The following is an 18,025-nucleotide window of genomic DNA, read 5'->3' on the forward strand; positions in this document are numbered from 1 at the left end:
CCTGCCCGCCGCCGCGCGCTGCCGGCCATGGGCTTCGGCGTCTCGGCACGCGCATGCGCGGCCCTCCGTCTCCCGGGGACCGCTCCGGTCACCTGGGCGCCAGCACCTCAGCCACCAGACGCGGGGGGTTCCCTGTCGCCCGGTACAAGCCGCGCGGGCCCTCGCCTCCGGCTCTCTGCCGCCGCCAGCCGCAAGCCCGGCTAAGCCGGGGCACGGCGGCTCGGCGCCGCGCAGCTTGCCTTGCATAGCCGCAGCGCGCGGCTTCCGCTTCCGGCGAGTATTGTGTGTCGCGCCGCGGGGCGGGGGTGAGGGGAGGAGGAAGGAGGGAGGCAGTGCTCCGGCGGCTCCGCGCCCGGCACTCCGGGACCCGGAGCGGGGAAGGTAGGTGCTGCGCCGCCGCCACAAGGGTCCCGCAGCCGGCTTCCGCCGGCCGGCTCCTCACGCCGCGGCCCTACGCCCGGCGAGCGCGTCAGCCGCCCGGCGCGCAACCACAGCTGCCTCCGCCCGCCTCGGGCCCGGAGGACGTTTGCCGCCCCGGCGACGTCAGCGCGTCCGGCGTTGCTTGGCTACCCCGCCGTTCCCCTGTCCCGCTGCCTTTGGTCTCCCCGGGTGAAACTGACGCAGTCGCCGCGGGTCTGGGCTGCGACATGGCAGCGGGCATCCCACCTTCACGTCACACCTCCCTCACTTAGACACGCACTCGTTCCTCCCTGCCAACCACGACTTATGCCCCCTCTGGTCCTCATGCTCCCGATCTGGCAGGAGAAGATGGAGACCGGCCGGGTGGGACAGAGTTGTGGCCAGTGCTCAAGAGAGGTTCCTGAGGCGGTACCCAACAGTGATAAAAGGCAAAACGTGGACGTCTCTGACGATTACTTCCACTGAGATAGAGTAGTGGAGAGAGAGGAAGGACCAAGCCAGAGGAGCACAAGGCCATATTATGGCTGCCCTCTAACATCACCACCACACCACCCCCAGCTCCAGATACTCTCCGTTCTTCACTAACCTTGAGCCCATTTCTGTCTCCTACGGCCTATTCGCTAATTAGATACATGCCGGTCGCTTAAGTGTGAATACGATTCAGTTTTAGGTGAGGATGCCACTTATCTGTAAGATTGAAAAGGCCAAGTCATTAATCAAAACTGAATTCTAATAGGCAGAGAAGAAATCATCCAACTGAACTTATCTGGATCAATTTCTTTTCTCCATTAAAAGGGGATAAGTTACCAACTCCTACTTAAAATTCTATTTGTACCACCAGTATACAGAAATAATTGTTGTTGTTGTCCCAATTCATTACATGGCCACTTTGCTGTCAATGGGTAGACCTACCAGATTTCCTTCCTTTTGGGGCAGAAGTGAAGCAGTTCTGGAACCAGATATATTAACTTACGCATTGACATTTTAAGGATGGGGTGTGAACCAGCTATATATCTAAGAGAGCTTTGGTTGTCTCTTCCCATTCACTTATTGAGACCAGGTGATTATATATAATTTAGGCTGGCCTCGAGCTCCTGAGGCTCTTGCCTTTGCCTCCTCTGCACTGGAATCATAAGCATGTGCCACCCGATATTAACCATACCTGGCCAATTTCCATCCTAATCACCGAATATCTAAAGAACTAGTTATCAGTAATGACTTTGAAAGGTTGAAGTCATCACTGAAGATTTAGAATGGACTTGCCAGCTCTCTCTTCAAAAAGCTGTTGGCCCTCTACTCAATGATACTCTCTTAGAACTGATATGTATTTGTTGCTTTGCAGCCATTCCAGCTGCACCCAAATAGAAATGAGGTGAGTGACAGTAGCATCTTCTCCAAGAAAAGAACATTCTTCCTTTGGGCTAGTTTGGTGAAAGGAAGAACTATCTCTCGTGTTTCCCTAAAAAGGTGTGTTGTCTAGTGTAACTATTAAGAGGAACAGCAGACAATCAAGGTTAGACCCTACAACAATAAAGTTTCTATGGTGTTATAAGTAGTAGTTTTGGGTTCTTTGATATTGATGCAGTGCTTTTGTATGAAGTTCTTTTAAAATAGTAATGGGTTCTAGTGCCAGTAATCATTTAAAAAAAAAAACTTCAAAAGTATTTTATTTGTTTAATAAGATCTTACTCTATAGCCCAGGCTAGCCTCATCCTTGTCTTGATCCTCCTGCCTCACGGTGAGCCACCATGCCCAGCTAAAATCTTAATACTTTGCCTTATGCCATGAATTATGTGACATATCTCATTTTCCATGGTTCCCTTCCTCTAGAAATAAGATCTCTGTAATTCAAGCTAACCTAGAACTCATTGTGTAGCCCAGGTTGACCTTCGGCTGATGACAGTGCCCCTGCGTTGACCTCAGAAATGCTAGGGAAATAGGATTGAGTCACTACGTCAGGCTCCTTTTCATTGCTGGTAATGAGAAAGCAGAGGTAAAGAGATTCTGGGAGCTGGGTGGTGGCGCACGCCTTTGATCCCAGCACTTGGGAGGCAGAGGTAGGCAGATTTTTGAGTTCGAGGCTGGCCTGGTCTACAGAGTGAGTTCCAGAATAGCCAGGGCTACACAGAGAAACCCTGTCTTGGAAAAGAGAGAGAGAGAGAGAGAGATTGATTGATTGATTGATTGATTCTGGGCACTGCTGATATTTGCTGACTCAAAAATAAATAACAGTGGTTAGGAGAAGTCGCAAACACTGTAAATAGGACAAGAGGTGAATAGGTGGAAAGGGGAGAATACTAAGATGGGGATACATCTAGACCTGTGGCTACTGGGAGCTAAATCAGGAAACAAAGTAACCCTCCAACTAATACTTCTCTTTTCTCTCTCCCTGCCTCCAAGTTATGATGGCAGAGACAACTCTGTTAGAGGCTGGAGCCTCTGCAGCCTCCACAGCCGCTGCTCTGGAGAACCTGCAGGTGGAGGCAAGCTGTTCTGTGTGCCTGGAGTATCTGAAGGAGCCAGTTATCATTGAATGTGGGCACAACTTCTGCAAAGCGTGCATTACCCGCTGGTGGGAGGACCTGGAGCGGGACTTCCCTTGCCCTGTCTGTCGGAAGACATCCCGATACCGGAGTCTCCGGCCTAACCGACAGCTAGGCAGTATGGTGGAAATTGCCAAGCAGCTCCAGACAGTCAAGCGGAAGATCAGAGATGAAAGCCTCTGTTCCCAGCACCATGAACCCCTTAGCCTTTTCTGCTATGAAGACCAGGAGGCTGTCTGTCTGATATGTGCAATTTCTCACACCCACCGGCCCCATACCGTTGTGCCGATGGATGATGCTACACAGGAATACAAGGTAGGCAACCAGGCCCCTGAGACCAGTGTTGAGGGAGGGGGAGCAGCTGAAAATACATACTCCCTGAGTATTCCCCTCAGAACTGTATATGTGAGTACTCGGTACATCTGGTCAGTTGTCCTCCACAGGAACAGTGAGGAGTATCCCAAAATTTCTGTAACTTACTGCAATAATATTGAGTCTTCCAAATATATCGGACTTTAAATAAATGAGTAGAACCACATGACAATCTGAAAATATTTTTAAAAAACTGAAAAAGATTTTGCTTTCTTCATTTATGCCTTTTTACTTAGGATGTTCTTCTTTTCCCCATTTGTTGGAGGTAGCTAACATCACTTTAGACTGATTTCCAGCAAACTGCTGAGCCTGTCTGCAGCTTCCCATATAATAGGTAACGACATTTAACATTTAAATCGCTAGTGAGGGCATGGAGTAAATATTTTAGTAATAAAAATCAAAGGTTGTACTGCCTAGGATTTTCATTCCTTCATTCTGCTTAACAAAATTTTGAAAATTATTTAAGGTTATTTACAGTCAAGTTTTATTTTGTTTATTTCTTTTTTTTTTTTTCTTTTTTGGGTTTTTTTGGGTTGTTTTTTGTTGTTGTTCTTGTTGTTTTTGGTTTTTTGTTTTTTTTTTTTTTTTTGGTTTAGTGTTTTTTTTTTTGTTTTGTTTTTTTTTTGAGACAGGGTTTCTCTGTATAGTCTTGGCTGTCCTGGAACTCACTCTGTAGACTAGGCTAGCCTCGAATTTATTTTGTTTCTAAGTGGTTAGATTTGAACAGAAGCACAGGTTGAAAAGGATATAAAGGCGGGCATAGTGATACAACTATGTAATCCCAGCACTCAGATGGTGGAGGCAGAAGGATCAGAAGTTGAAGGTTATCCATGACTACATGTCAGGACTGCTGGAAACCTGATCGTAAAATAACAACAATAAATAAAAGTGCAAAGAGTAGCTCCTGGCAGGAGGAAGGGGTAGCCTGGTACTAAAGACTGTCTTATCATACACACCTTTCATGAATCCCCAGAACCACCAGAAGGAGCAAACAAAAACCCAGGTGACTTCAAGTGTGATAGGCAGTTGTCCATAAGAAAACAGAGTGAGAACAGACACAGTCGATGACAGCCAGACACAGTCGATGACAGCCTGACTACTAGGTTCAGGGGGGAAAGTCAGGTAAGCCACAAACATGATGGTGACTAACAGCAGGGACAGAGGGAATCAATAAAAAGTCAACATGACATCTCCAGCTCTAGACAAGGAAGGGAGTTGGATCAAGAAGTGATGCAAGGGCAGACATGAAATGACTGAAGAGTGGAGAATGCGCCTCAGTGGTAGAGCACTTGCCTAGCGTGCTGGAGGCCCTGGGTTTGCCCTAAGTACTTCAGGGAAAAATAATCAGGGCTATAGAGATGGCTTAATAGGTAAGAGCATGAACCAGTCTGGCAGATCACCTGAGTTTGGTTCCCAGATGCTCTTGCATAGCCTATAACATCAGTTCAGGGGATCTGATGTACGCTTCTGGCTTCCCTGGGCAGTAGCACACACATAGGCACATACACTCAAGCAAACACTTAGACATTCACATGACTAAAGAGAAACAGCAAAAGGACTAAAGTAGGTTAAACTCTTGAGTAATGGATGTACCAACTAACTCTAAATGTCACCTTTCCTGCTTTCTCCCAACCCTCAGGAGAAACTTCAGAAGTGCCTGGAGCCTCTGGAACAGAAACTGCAGGAAATCACCTGCTGCAAAGCCTCTGAAGAAAAGAAACCAGGGGAGCTCAAGGTAAAGCATGGGTTGCTTCTCTGCTTGGCTGGCCATTTGCCTAGGAGCAAGTCAGCCACCTTTTAACCCATCGGCCAGCTCACGGAGACCTTTCTCTCACAGTGGTATTTCATCAGGGTTACCATCAAACACTGCAGGGTTACTTTTCCTGAGTAAAGTTCTGAGGAGAAGGTTGTAAGAAATGTAAGGGAGCTGGGGAGATGGCTCAGTGGATAAAGGTGCTTGCTGTGCAAGCATCAAGACCTGAAGCCTATATGAAGGAAGAAGGAGAAGAACGAATCCACAGAGTTGACACCTGACTTCCATATGTGCACTGTGGCCCACACGCTCACGATATATACAATAAGAAGTACTTTTAAATTAACAGAAACATTTTGTTCCTGCTAAATCCAGAGAGTCCTGGCCCACTAGTCTCTTCTTCCCACTCCCAAACAAGGAAAGAGGATGTCCTAAGAGTGCAGTGATGGGAACTTAGAGGTGTTGAAGAGAAGAGAATTTGCAGAGTTCACAGGGAAGATAGGGAGGAGCTGAGCAAGAGCTCCCAGAACTGTTTGATAACATTTTGCTTGGTTGTTTTTAATTATTCTTTTTCTATTTTCTTATGTATGGATATTTTCCTGTGGTTTCCAGTGGTTGCAAGTACCATGTGGATGCTGGGATTCAAACTCAGGTCCTCTAGAAGAACAAATGCCCAATGCTTTTAAATTTTCCAGCCCCAGAAAATCATTCTTTTCATTTGTTTGAGATGGAGTCTCACTATATACCTTCACTGTCCCAAGTTGACAGTGGGTAGACCAAGTTGACTCCAAACAAACTCACAAAGATCCACCTGCCTCTGCCTCCCAGGTTCTGGACTAAAAGCATGCACCGTAACACTTGGCTCAGAACCACATCCTTATAATTAAGTAAGCTAATGTAATGTTGAGTCATTGCCAGAAAGTCTGTCCCCTCCTCAGCCTCCCTATGCAGTTTCTGACAAACTGCCATGACAGAAAAAGTAACCCAAGTGAAAAACGTTTTCTGTTGGAGATAAGACTCTGTAATGACAGGGAAAGCAGGGTAGAGCTGCAGGAACAAGAAGCTGGCAGATGAGATTTTAATCCTACACCAGAAATAGAGTAGGAACAGGAAGTAGGGTAAACCCTCAAAGCCTGCCCCCCAGTGACATACTTCCTCTAGCAAAGCTCCACCTCCAAAAGGCTCTATAACCTTTGCAAAGATCGCAAGGGCTGCCAACTGTGGACCAAATGTTGAAATGCATGAACCTCTGTAGAGCATTTTTTCTTTACACCATAATAATAATTTAACCAAAGTATAGTTGTTGTTTTCAATTAATTTTTATTCAGTGATCTTTAAGACTGCAATTCAAAACATTCCTTTTATGACTATTTGAATTCATCTTCCTCCCCTTTTTACCCCCTTGCTTTCCTCTCATCCCACCCTCCAGAACAGAACTCATTAACCCTTTTAAAATAGTTTGAAGGAGCAGGGCTTGGTGATGCATACATGTAATCCCAATACTCAGGAGACTAAGACAGGAGGGTTGCAAGTGAGCACAGCCAAGACTATAGAAGACCCCGCCTCAAAAATAAAATAAAGTTTTAAAGTGTATAGAGACTGAGGGTATGGCATCAGTTCCCCAACACAGCAGACAGAACACAAGTTTGTAAACTAGGCATGATGGTGCACACCTGTAACCAATGGAGGCTGGGCCAGGAATCCCCAATATTCAAATACAGAGCCAGCACAGACCAGCATGGACCTGTAAGATTTCCTGGATGGGGATGGAGTTTCTAATTAGCTACTCCAAAATCAAAATTTTTAAAGTAAAAATTCAGATAAAGATAGCTGCCTATATAATTTTAAAGCGACTGTCATATCCAATAACATCAGAGAATAATTTTTAAGTTTTTTTTTTTGTGTGTGTGTGTGTGTGTGTGTGTGTGTGTGGTTTTTTTGTTTGTTTGTTTGCTTGCTTGTTTGTTTGTTTTGGAGTTTTTTTGGGATAGAATTTCACTATGTAGGTCTGGCTAGCCTGGGACTCACAGAGATCTGTCTGCCTCTGCCTCCAAAATGCTGAGATTAAGGTATGTATACTACTCCCACTTAAAAGTGATTTTAATTACTAATCCAATATGTGACTACTTGATCCTGGCTTCCCTAAAAGCCCCTGCAGGGTGGTCCTGTGCCTGCAGCTTATGTGACACTGAATGCACCAAGTACTGGTAACACCACAAGAAACCATGCTCTTGGTGACAGGGTAAAGTCTAGGAGAGGCAACATATAGTGTTCTTTTTTTTAAGATTTATTTGTGTTTGTGTGTGTGTGTATATGTGTGCACATACCCATGTACACATTCTCTCAGACCAGAAGGGGTCCCCTGGACAAATGGGGTCCCCCGGAAATAGAAATACAGGCAGTTATGTACTACCTAGTGTGAGTGCTGGAAACCAAGTTCAGGCCTTCTGGAAGAGAAGAAAGCATGCTTTTGTTTGTTTTTCAGTGACAGGGTTTCTCTGTGTTACTGAGCCCTGGCTATCTGGACTCTTTGTAGACCAGATTGTCCTTGAACTCTGAGATTCCAACTCCCGGGCCTTTGCCTCTAGGGTTTAAACACTGGGTGTGTAGGCCTCCACACCCAGCCAAGGAAGCAAGCATTTTTTAACCACTGAGTCGTCTCTCTGGCCCCTTAAACATACTCCCAATGAGTATAATTCATTAGGTGTGCTCATGACACCACACATGTTGAGAATCTATTCAGGACAAAAGTGAGAATGCGGCCCACCATTGCTTCCCTGAGACAGCAGCTAGTGACCCTGTAATGAAGGTAGTCTGCCTTCCATTTGGCATAGCTTCACAATAGCTGCTGAGTTCTGAGGCCCACAGGCTTTGGTGTGACACCCACTATTCTTGATCCTGAGCCCTGCCTCTCTGTCCACAACTTTCAGTACACTCTGCTGCTCTTCTGAGTTGATGTTTCCCTTTCTGTCAAACTGCTTGAGACTCCTACTGGGGAAGGTCAGTCACTTGCCGGAAGGCCTAGGGAACAGCATGCTGATAACCCTCAGAAAGTGATAAGGCTGCTGTTTGACTCTCAAACTTCAAGGGTGTTTGTTAGAAGTAAAAGTATGTACTGTTACAAAAGCGTGTTTCAGATTTTATACAGTTAATTTATTAAAAATGTATCTGGACTCTGATCTGTGGTGAGGAATTCTCTGTCAACATAAAAAAAAAATCATATAAATAATTCTAGAACCAAAAATGAGAGACTGTGGCCTTGAAACATAGCTTTAGCTTACCCCAGATTCCGTATTTCAACTTGGAAACAGTTTCATGAAGTTTTCACAGTAATAGAATAAAGAAACCCAGAAGTCAAGGCACCTTTCAAGTGCATTGATAGAAACAGTAAATAGGTAATTACAGCAAAGTAGAGTAAGATCAGCTTCAGGCCTCAAACTGTCTGATGACACTAGTTCTTTGGTTGCTGAAAACCAAACTGGCTATTAAGACATTTATCTTTTTATCTGTTAACTACAGAATGTAGGTGCAACACAGAGGTAGGTAGTCTAGGAAAGGGCTATTTAAGAAGCTAAAGGTACACATACCTCTGGAGACAGAGACAGGAGGATCCCAAATCCAAGGCCACCTTGTGCTACATTACAAGATGCTGTTTGAAAAATAGCAGCCAGAATATATGCTTTGCATCAACTCATTAAACTGTTGCTGGTTCTGATCATTTCTTGTATTCTCTTGTTTTCATCAGGTTAATATCTCACGGTTCTAAATGATGGGAATCTTTGACTTCCTAATGTCTGTACTTTAACAGATTGTATAAGCCGAACATCAGAGTACAAAATAGCAAAAGTATCTCTGATATCTATAACTGGAGAGCATCGCATCATTGAGTTCTTAAATCCCAAATGTGTTTCATTAAAATATAAAGGGTTAATCTGAGCCAAAAACAACAACACAAAACCCAAGTACTGATTGTTTTAAATCTTCCCACTGATTTGCACAGTGAGTTAGTTGTCTGTTGGGGGCGTGCAGGTAGCAGTGTCCCTTACAGGAAGAGAAGCAAGTATGCTGCTAAAGTCTTCTCAGTGACAAAGAAGTCTGTCCTGAGCCTGGCAGATCTAGGAAAGACTGCCTCATGCCTTCTGGTCCTGATAGCGTCCTCCCTTGTTCTCAGAGACTGGTAGAGAGCCGCCGGCAGCAGATCTTAAAGGAGTTTGAGGAACTGCACAGACGACTGGATGAAGAGCAGCAGACACTGCTTTCACGACTGGAGGAAGAAGAACAGGACATTCTACAGAGACTTCGAGAAAACGCTGCTCACCTTGGGGACAGGCGCCGGGACCTTGCCCACCTAGCTGCTGAGGTGGAGGGCAAGTGCTTACAGTCAGGCTTCGAGATGCTTAAGGTTCGACCTTTGCTCCGTATAGTTCCTCAGGTCAAATACAGTATAGTTTTGTGCAGGCCATGCTGTCAGTATGGGGTACACCCTCTCTTATCTGTTTCTATAATCCAGGTTTTTCTTCCAGGTATGAGTAGGGCAGCTCAAATTTCTACTATCCCTTCCATTTGTTTTGTTTGGGTTTTTGGGGTTTTGGTTAATTGATTGTTTTGGGGATTTTTTGTTGTTGTTGTTGGTTTGGGGGGTGTTTTGGGTTTGTTTGTTTTTCTTTTTTCAAGACAGGACTACTGTTCTATGTAACAGCAGCCCTGGCTGTCTGGACTCATTTTGTAGACCAGATTAGCCTCACTCAGAGATCCACCTGCCTCTGCCTTCTGAATGCTGGTAGTAAAGGCATGCACCACCACACCAAACCCAATTTTTTTTTACATCCTTAATAATCTTTCTGTCTTTTCAGAAACTATGTGCTTGAAGCTAGAGAGATGGCTCAGTGGTCAAGAGCACTTGCTTCTCTTGAAGAAGACCTTGTTTAGTTCTCAACACCCAAACCTCTAACTACAGCTCCAGGGGTTCTGATACCTTCTTCTGGCCTCTTCAATTACTTGCACATGGTGTTTATACATACAATATATACATGCAAGCAAGACACTCATACACATAATCTTTTTTTTTTTTAATGTATATAATTGCACTTGGGAGACAGAGGCAGGCGGAATTCTGAGTTCAAGGCCAGCCTGGTCGACAGAGTGAGTTCCAGGACAGCCAGGACTACACAGAAATCCTGTCTCAAAAAACCAAAAAAAAAAAAAAAAAAAATGTATATAATTTACACCCAAAAAAAGATAATTCTTTTCAAAAAATAAAAGTCTGTTCTACTTAAAGATAAACTATGCACTCAAAATTTTGTAAATGCAGTTACCGTGACTTTCCAGTCCTAGAACTTAATGTACCTAGTGCCCAAAGTGGGGCAGAGTAATAATATAAAGGATACTCAAAATGTGTTTAAAGTCGTAAAGTGTAGTCAGTCCATTGCTGCCTCTAAAACACTTAAAATAGTCTTACTGTTTTAAAAGATTACTGGCGTCTGTCAGTGAAGTATCACTGCACATTTACATGTACATTTATGTTGCTTAGTATCTATCCCTGTGTCTTCATTTGTGTGTGCTTTGCTAACCACATTAAACTGGAAATTCTGCAGGGTGAGATTCGTTGTGTTTGTCATCTGGATCCCAAGGATCTCAAATCAGGATTGGTATAAATAAATCCGTGTTTATTAACCAGTACTCTGGACAAGGGAATCTGGACCACAGTGGGAAATGTCTGTGCTGACCCTCATGATGCAGAGGTGTGTTTGGATTTGGAAGACAAAGAAAAAGGCAGACACAACCACTGTCCCTTGCAAGGAGTGTCTTTGAGGAAGAAAGTCAAACATACAGGAAACCATTTTGAAATGATATCACCACGCTTTGCTATGGCAGCAGTTACGGCATTCCATGAGAGATATACACTAGGTCCCTCGAAGTGGGACCTTCAGTTTGCCTGGTGCCTAGTGTGCACATCTAGAACTGTAGAGAAGAGGGAGAACCTTTTTGCCGTCGTGTTCTATGAATTCTAGGACCAATCTTACTGTCTTTTTTCTTTTCCTCTAGGATGTGAAAAGTACCCTAGAAAAGTAAGTGACTCTCTGGGTTAGGTCTGGGCTCAGACTGGGTTAGTAGTGACCTGGAGGAAGCAAGAAAGGGGAAGTCATACAGTGTCTAAGGATACAAAGAGATGGGCCACTGGCAGTGACATCTTCACCTCCCTTGTGACATGAGGCTGTGCTTGGCCACAGCAGTGAGAGCAGAGCCAAGCTCTCCTTACGCCTGTACTGTCTGTGTACCTGTAGTGCAGAGCCAAGCTCTCCTTATGCCTGTGCTGTCTGTGTACCTGTAGTGCAGAGGTGTGGACCCACAGCTGTGTTCAAACAAGACGGCAGAAGAGGTTGGGAACACAGGAGTACAAGTAGTGGAGGAGTGGCTGTCCCCTTGTGTGAAATGTAAGACTCATTCTTAAGATACAGATCTGTCAAGGGGGCCACAGAGCTCTCAGAGTGTAAAAAAAAAACAAAACAAAGCAGCTATCTTCATGGGGGAAGGGAAGTGGGAGAGGTCTGGTTCTACTTTTCAGGAAAGATAATACCACTTAAAACATTCAGTTAGCTACAGCTCCCCTGACCCAGTTCTGACTTTCTTTATCTCCCATCCTTCCTAGATGTGAGAAGGTGAAGACCATGGAGGTGACTTCTGTGTCGATAGAGCTGGAAAAGAACTTCAGCAATTTCCCCCGGCAGTACTTTGCCCTAAGGAAAATTCTTAAACAGCTAATCGGTGAGTTGTTCCCAAAAGGATACTGGCAGAGGGCATGGTTCAAATCCTTCCAGTGAGCTTCACTTTTCCTAGGCCCACTCCACCTACCCCATCCCCAGCTTGCAGTCTCACCTTGAATCCTAGAGTTCAGAGAAGCCTTAGGTGTCATCTGCTCTAAATAGGGGCCTAGACATGGCTTCCTCACTCCTTAGGTGGGTGAGCATGAACTGCATTTACCATCTTAGCCAGGAAAGTGAAAGGGGACATCGTTAATATTTATGCAGAGAGAAGCAGTCACAAAGCAGAATGACTTCAGAGTGCAGGTTCCTGCTCATCCTCTCCCAGTCCCTCCACCCACTCGGTGTGGCCCCTTCTCCCTGGCCCTCCCTCACACAGTGCCTTTCACTATTCCATTCAGCACAAGCATGATTTGAGGTTGACCAACCCACAGTGTTCTAGGGACCTCGCAGGAGGCAGGCTTTGTACAGGGAGGCTGGGAAAGAAAGTGAGGCAGGGATGTTTAGCTATTCCCATCCTCATCTAGCTCCACTCTGGCTTCTTCCGCCAGCGGATGTGACCCTGGACCCTGAGACAGCTCATCCTAACCTCGTCCTGTCAGAGGATCGGAAAAGTGTCAAGTTTGTGGAGACAAGACTCCGAGACCTCCCTGACACACCGCAGCGTTTCACTTTCTACCCTTGTGTCTTAGCTACTGAAGGCTTCACCTCAGGTCGACACTACTGGGAGGTGGAGGTGGGTGACAAGACCCACTGGGCAGTAGGAGTATGCCAAGACTCTGTGAGCAGAAAGGGCGAACTGACTCCACTCCCTGAGACTGGCTACTGGCGTGTGCGATTGTGGAATGGGGACAAGTATGCAGCCACCACCACGCCTTTTACCCCTTTGCACATCAAGGTGAAGCCTAAGCGGGTAGGCATATTCCTAGACTATGAGGCTGGCACACTGTCTTTTTACAACGTCACAGACCGTTCACATATCTATACCTTCACTGATACTTTTACTGAAAAACTTTGGCCCCTCTTCTACCCAGGGATCCGGGCCGGTCGGAAGAATGCTGCGCCACTTACCATTAGACCCCCAACAGATTGGGAATGACAAGAGATGCAGTTTAATTGGGGTGAGGCAGGGTCAAGAACAGTGGGCCTTCCTAACTGGCCTGCTGGAATATCTTGGTGTCTATGTGGTTCCGGTCTTGAGCCATCGTAAGAAACCACCTTGCATCCGGATGGTTTGTGTGAAGGAGTAAAGACAGGACTGGGCTACATGACAAGCACAGATGAGTGGCCTTCCTCACTGGAGTGGGAGAGGGGACTCCCAGGTTTCCTAGTGCACGAGGACAGGTTGAGAAAGCAAAGGCTTTCCAGAAACAGTTTATAGGAAAGGGTCTTAACATGCTTAAAATGCAGGAAACAGAAACCTTTAAAAGGCTTCTGGGACTCCGAATAGCCTTGTTCCTTGTGGGAGCACGTAGGGATCTGTATACCTCTGTGCTGGAAAGATGAGTGGCAGTTGCTGTCATGAGTCTAGAAGTTGAGGAGCTTTTCTGGGGGCAGAGATTGAGCATTAAAGTTTGGAGAAGGATCAGGGAAGAAGCTGGAGGAATGTTTCTAGAGTGAATGAAGGGAAGGGGGATTTCTTTGGTCTCTTTTTTTCCTAGGGTAATGCTACCATTACCCATAGGATTAGCCAGAGGTTCAGATTTGGGGAAAAGGAAAGGATGGCAATAAAGGAGAATCCATGTCCCAAAGGCTTGGGTTATTCCTGATTCCTGCAGCTGGCTGTTTCTAAAACGTAGGCTCCTCTTGCTCCCTTCTAATGGTGAGATGGAAGCAATCCTGCAAGACACACATCTGACCTTCCATGGTTTCCCAAGGCACCTTGGAAAGGAGTCAGGTATTAGAGGAGAGAGAACAGTATAGCCAAAGCCTTGGCCTTAAAGAATGTTACTAAGTAGTTATTCTCAAGTCCACCTTGTCCCCTGGCTCAAATATCTAAGGGAAGGTAATGGAGTCTTTCTCACCCCATGAGAACAGGGTCGAAGAGGGTGGTTTGTGTAGCAAAGGGCCAGAAGGCAGCTAAGCTTCTGCTTCCATCCTTCACCCTTTGACATTCCCCTTTTCAGAGAATGTAAATTATCTTAATTTTAGGCCAAAATAAACAATCCATAGGGTACATATTTTGTCACAAAAGGTAACGTGATGCATGCCAAACCAAACAACCTGGATTATCTGCTGCCTGGGTAATCTTCACACAAGACTGAGACAAGAAACTGCATTGAGGGCATTCAGTTCCTCCTACCACCTCAACAGGACTTTGTCCACTCTCCTATTACCTTTGTGCCTTGACTGTGTGGTTCTTTGTAGCAAGATAATTTGGTTGGTGAAAATATGGAACAAAGGATCCACTAATGTGATCTCTTGAGTTGTGTGGTAATTTGGCAGTATGTGAGAATGAATGGGTATGGAAACTATGTTCTTGGGTCTCATCCTGTCTTAATGGAGGCTTGGATAAGCTTGGGAATCCACATTTTAATACACTCCCCTCGTTTGGCTCTGAAGGCCAATACAAAACACCCAAGAGTAAAAGTTTCAACTAATTGCCTTACTCAGAGCTGGATGCCTGGTTCTCTGCCCATCCTGGCAGGGGCCCTGAGACAAGAAGAGATCTCTGCTTCCCTCAACTTGGGATTTAGCTTGGATCCCTCTGCTTCTGACCTTGGATGAATTTAGCCAGTAACTGGGAATCAGAGGTAAACACCAAGCCAGCTGAATAAAAGAGAAAAGGTCAGAGGAAGGATGGTGAAGCAGTTACTAATAGCCGAGAACTGTTGCCTGGTTTTTTGGGGTTTTTTGTTTGTTTGTTTTGTTTTTTTGTTTTGTTTTTTTTTGTTGCTATAAAACTGTTGCTGTAGCCAGCCCTTGGAATAGCAAGTGCATCTAATAAGGAAAAGTGGGAGAAAGACTAGGAGCTCTTTGCTCAGGGATGTTTGTCCTGTTAACTTATTTCCTCCCTTACAATCTGATCTTTCACTTTCAAGCACAGTCACCAATGCTTTTTATTTTTGAGACAGGGTCTGGCAATTTAGCCCCATAATTCAAAGCCTGTAATTTATAGTAGTCCCACCTCCACCTCTCCAGTGATGAGATAAGAAGAATATAACACCAATTATTTTGGGCATTGTCTGTTTTATGTTACATCAATCCACAGATGTCCCAAGCTTCTACCTTTGGCTTCAGGTGTTAAAGACAGAAAGTCTAAACCAATGTTCACCGCAAACAATCCTCTTTCCAACCAGCATACAGTAAAAGACCGGACTTCTGTCCGGCTGTTTCAGTATTTTAAGATCCTTTACTTGCTCCACTACACGCGCTGGACCCTACCTAATAAATAACATGAGGAATAATACCAAACTACGGCTGCCTGCACACACAGGACCTGTGGGTTTGTCAAGTCTCTGACAAGGGCTGTGGCGGGGCCGCGGCTCCTGCGCTTCAAGTCTCTGACAAGGGCTGTGGCGGGGCCGCGGCTCCTGCGCTTCTGCACTACAGTTCCCAGCAGACCTTGCGCACGTCTGGGGCGGGACATCCGCAAGGAAGACCAGACACTCATGGCGGGCCCAGTAAAGGACCGGGAGGCCTTCCAGAGACTCAGCTTCCTGTACCAGGTGAGACAGTACTCAGGGTGGGTTGCAGTCTGGTGTTGCGGCCGCGGAATGACCCGGATGGTCGTCCTTGTCCCCAGGCTGCACACTGCGTGCTCTCTCAGAACCCCGAGAACCAGGCGCTGGCTAGGTTTTACTGCCACACACAGAAGACCATCGCGAAGCGGCTGGTCCTGCGGCAGTAAGGCACAGGCTGGCGGGCAGGACCCGGGGCGCGGGCTGGAGGGCTGGCGGGCAAGCAGCGACCTCCTCTCCTCCTCACTCAGGGACCCCTCTGTGAAGAGGACGCTCTGTCGCAGCTGCTCTTCTCTCCTCATCCCGGGCCTCACCTGCACGCAGCGCCAGAGACGTGAGTGCTGCCCCAGGGACACTGGAGGATGGGGCAGGGCACAGGGCACAGCAGCTCTACCTGGAGGTGTAGGCTTTCTGAAGCCGACTTGTCCCTAAGACCATCTTGGACTACATGACACTCCGTAATTTAAAAAAAATTGTTTTCGTTATTTCATTCCTAGGATGCATTAAATAGTACTTAATGGCGAAGTGGGTTGTGGAGGTTCACGCCTTTTATCCCAGCTCTTGGGAGGTAGAAGCAGGTGGATTTCATGAATTCGGGCCTATCCTAATCTACATAATCCAGACCAGCCAAGGCAGCATAAAGAAACCCTATCTCAGACAAAAACACTTACCATCTCTTTGCTTTTGGTTTTGATTTTTTTTTTTTTTTTTTTTTTTGACACAAGTGTCACAGTAGCCGAGGCCGGCCTCCAATTCCCTGCAGTCTCCTGCCTCCGCATCCCTAGCTAGGATTACAAGCATGAGACATCAAGAGTCAGACACTTGACGTTGGGATTCCCACACGAAAGAATGTGTGCTTTTATAGAGGCTTGGGAGATGGTTCAGGGTAAGGTGCCTGATAAGCTTAAGTGTGAGGGCCTGACTTCAGATCTCCAGCACCTGCGTACAAGCAGGTTGTAACCCCAGCCTGGGGGGACAGGGGAAGGCATACAGATCCTGGAGGTCTCTCTGACCAGGCAGTCTAGTTGAAAGCATCTAGTTCCAAGTTCAATGAGAGACCCTGTTCCAAAAAGACATGGTGGAATGTGGTAAAGGAATACACCCAAACTAGATTTCCGTCCTAAACACATACACACACACACACACACACACACACACACACACACACACGTACTCGTGCATATAATGCTAACACATATACATGTATGCAATATGAATAGTGTAAATAAAAATAGGGAATTTTAAAAAGAAAATTTGTGCTATAAGAAAATGAATGCTTAGCCAGGCGGTGGTGGCGCACGCCCTTAATCCCAGCACTTGGCAGGCAAAGGCAGGTGGATTTCTGAGTTCAAGGCCAGCCTGGTCTACAGAGTGAGTTCCAGTACAGCCAGGGCTACACAGAGAAACCCTGTCTCAAAAAAATCAAACAAACAAAAAACAGAAAATGAATGCTCAGGAGGCTGGAGTTTGAAGTGAGCAACATGGAGAGAGGTGTGACTAGATGGGAAGCTAGACTGTGTTAGAGTTTGAACTTCGCCATAGAGTATGTATGCAGGCCTCCCACATACATCAAATCTACAAACCAAATGCAGACGGGATGGAATTTTCTATTGATAGTGGAAGAAAAATGGCATACATACATACAAAAAAGTAAAACCTTCTCAGAAGCCTGGACACTCTCTTCTCCTTTCCCATTTATGCCCCAGGCCGAAAGGGACAGCGCTGGACAGTACAAACCTGTCTGACATGCCAGCGAAGCCAGCGGTTTCTCAATGACCCCAAGCATCTGCTCTGGGGTGACCGGCCTGAAGCCCAGCTGGAAAACCAGGCAGGTGAGCCGCGGTACAGAAAGATGAGGGAGCCTCTCCCAGAGACAGGACAATAGAGAGTGGAGAGCTGCAAAGGAAGGGAGGTGAGCCTGATTGGGAAACTAATTCTCCTCTGATTCTCCTCCACTATGTAGATTTCAAGCCATCAGAGCCCCTGCCAGACATAGCCGACCTACCTAAGGAGACCGTGCAGACCCAGGCTTTAAGCACCAGTGAATGAATTCACTCCGTTTTCCAGATAAATAAAGTCGAGTTGTTTGACTTTGTGTTCTGTGGTATTTCAACTGGTTATGTCATTGTCTTCCTCTGTATTTTTATTTTGTTTCGGCCACTGTAACCTCTCCTTACATCTTTGTACTCCACCATGCAGGGAATGCCCAGGGAATATACTGCTTGGTCCCATTAAAGCAGCCCCCGTCTTAAGGCTCTTAGGCCCCTTCACCCCTGCATCCTCAGTCCAATGCCGTGTTTGGAAATCAAGGGTCAGCATTTCTTACAAGCTCATTGCCTCCATATTGAGGTGTTCATTTATCTGGGCCTACTCAGACTTGACCTTTTCCTCATCTAGGAATTGTATTCTATAAAATCATAAGGCAAATGGTTCAGGCCTGAACCAACAAAGTAAAAGGCGCTAAACACTGGCTGGTTCCCTAAGTATGCTCCCTAG

General features: G+C 46.0%; 1 protein-coding gene across 6 annotated transcripts; it reads left to right on the forward strand.

Annotated features, from left to right (window-relative positions):
* Positions 1–17,619, forward strand: Trim39 (tripartite motif containing 39). 6 transcript variants are annotated; one of them, XM_052163948.1, is made up of 11 exons: positions 12–381; positions 2,821–3,278; positions 4,975–5,070; positions 9,260–9,490; positions 11,134–11,156; positions 11,738–11,853; positions 12,401–12,585; positions 15,595–15,695; positions 15,781–15,863; positions 17,236–17,361; positions 17,493–17,619. In XM_052163948.1, the coding sequence occupies exons 2-11, from the start codon at positions 2,823–2,825 to the stop codon at positions 17,576–17,578; spliced, it is 1,503 nt and encodes a 500-aa protein (XP_052019908.1). In that variant the 5' UTR covers positions 12–381; positions 2,821–2,822; the 3' UTR covers positions 17,579–17,619. The 6 variants fall into 6 exon arrangements, with proteins under 6 accessions (XP_052019905.1, XP_052019903.1, XP_052019906.1 ...); XM_052163945.1 differs by lacking the exons at positions 15,595–15,695; positions 15,781–15,863; positions 17,236–17,361; positions 17,493–17,619 and adding an exon at positions 1,763–1,792 and having other exon boundaries at positions 1–381; positions 12,377–14,266; XM_052163943.1 differs by lacking the exons at positions 15,595–15,695; positions 15,781–15,863; positions 17,236–17,361; positions 17,493–17,619 and having other exon boundaries at positions 1–381; positions 12,377–14,266.
* Positions 17,620–18,025: the final 406 nt, after the last annotated feature.

Source organism: Apodemus sylvaticus, chromosome 19 (genome assembly GCF_947179515.1).
Source record: "Apodemus sylvaticus chromosome 19, mApoSyl1.1, whole genome shotgun sequence".
NCBI lineage: Eukaryota > Metazoa > Chordata > Mammalia > Rodentia > Muridae > Apodemus > Apodemus sylvaticus.

Coding starts and splice junctions, on each gene's coding strand:
- Trim39 (XM_052163948.1), top strand. CDS start 2,823: ATGATGGCAGAGACAACTCTGTTAGAGGCTGGAGCCTCTGCAGCCTCC. Junction 11,157..11,737: donor GTGAAAAGTACCCTAGAAAA/GTAAGTGACTCT, acceptor CATCCTTCCTAG/ATGTGAGAAGGTGAAGACCA. Junction 15,696..15,780: donor AAGCGGCTGGTCCTGCGGCA/GTAAGGCACAGG, acceptor CTCCTCACTCAG/GGACCCCTCTGTGAAGAGGA.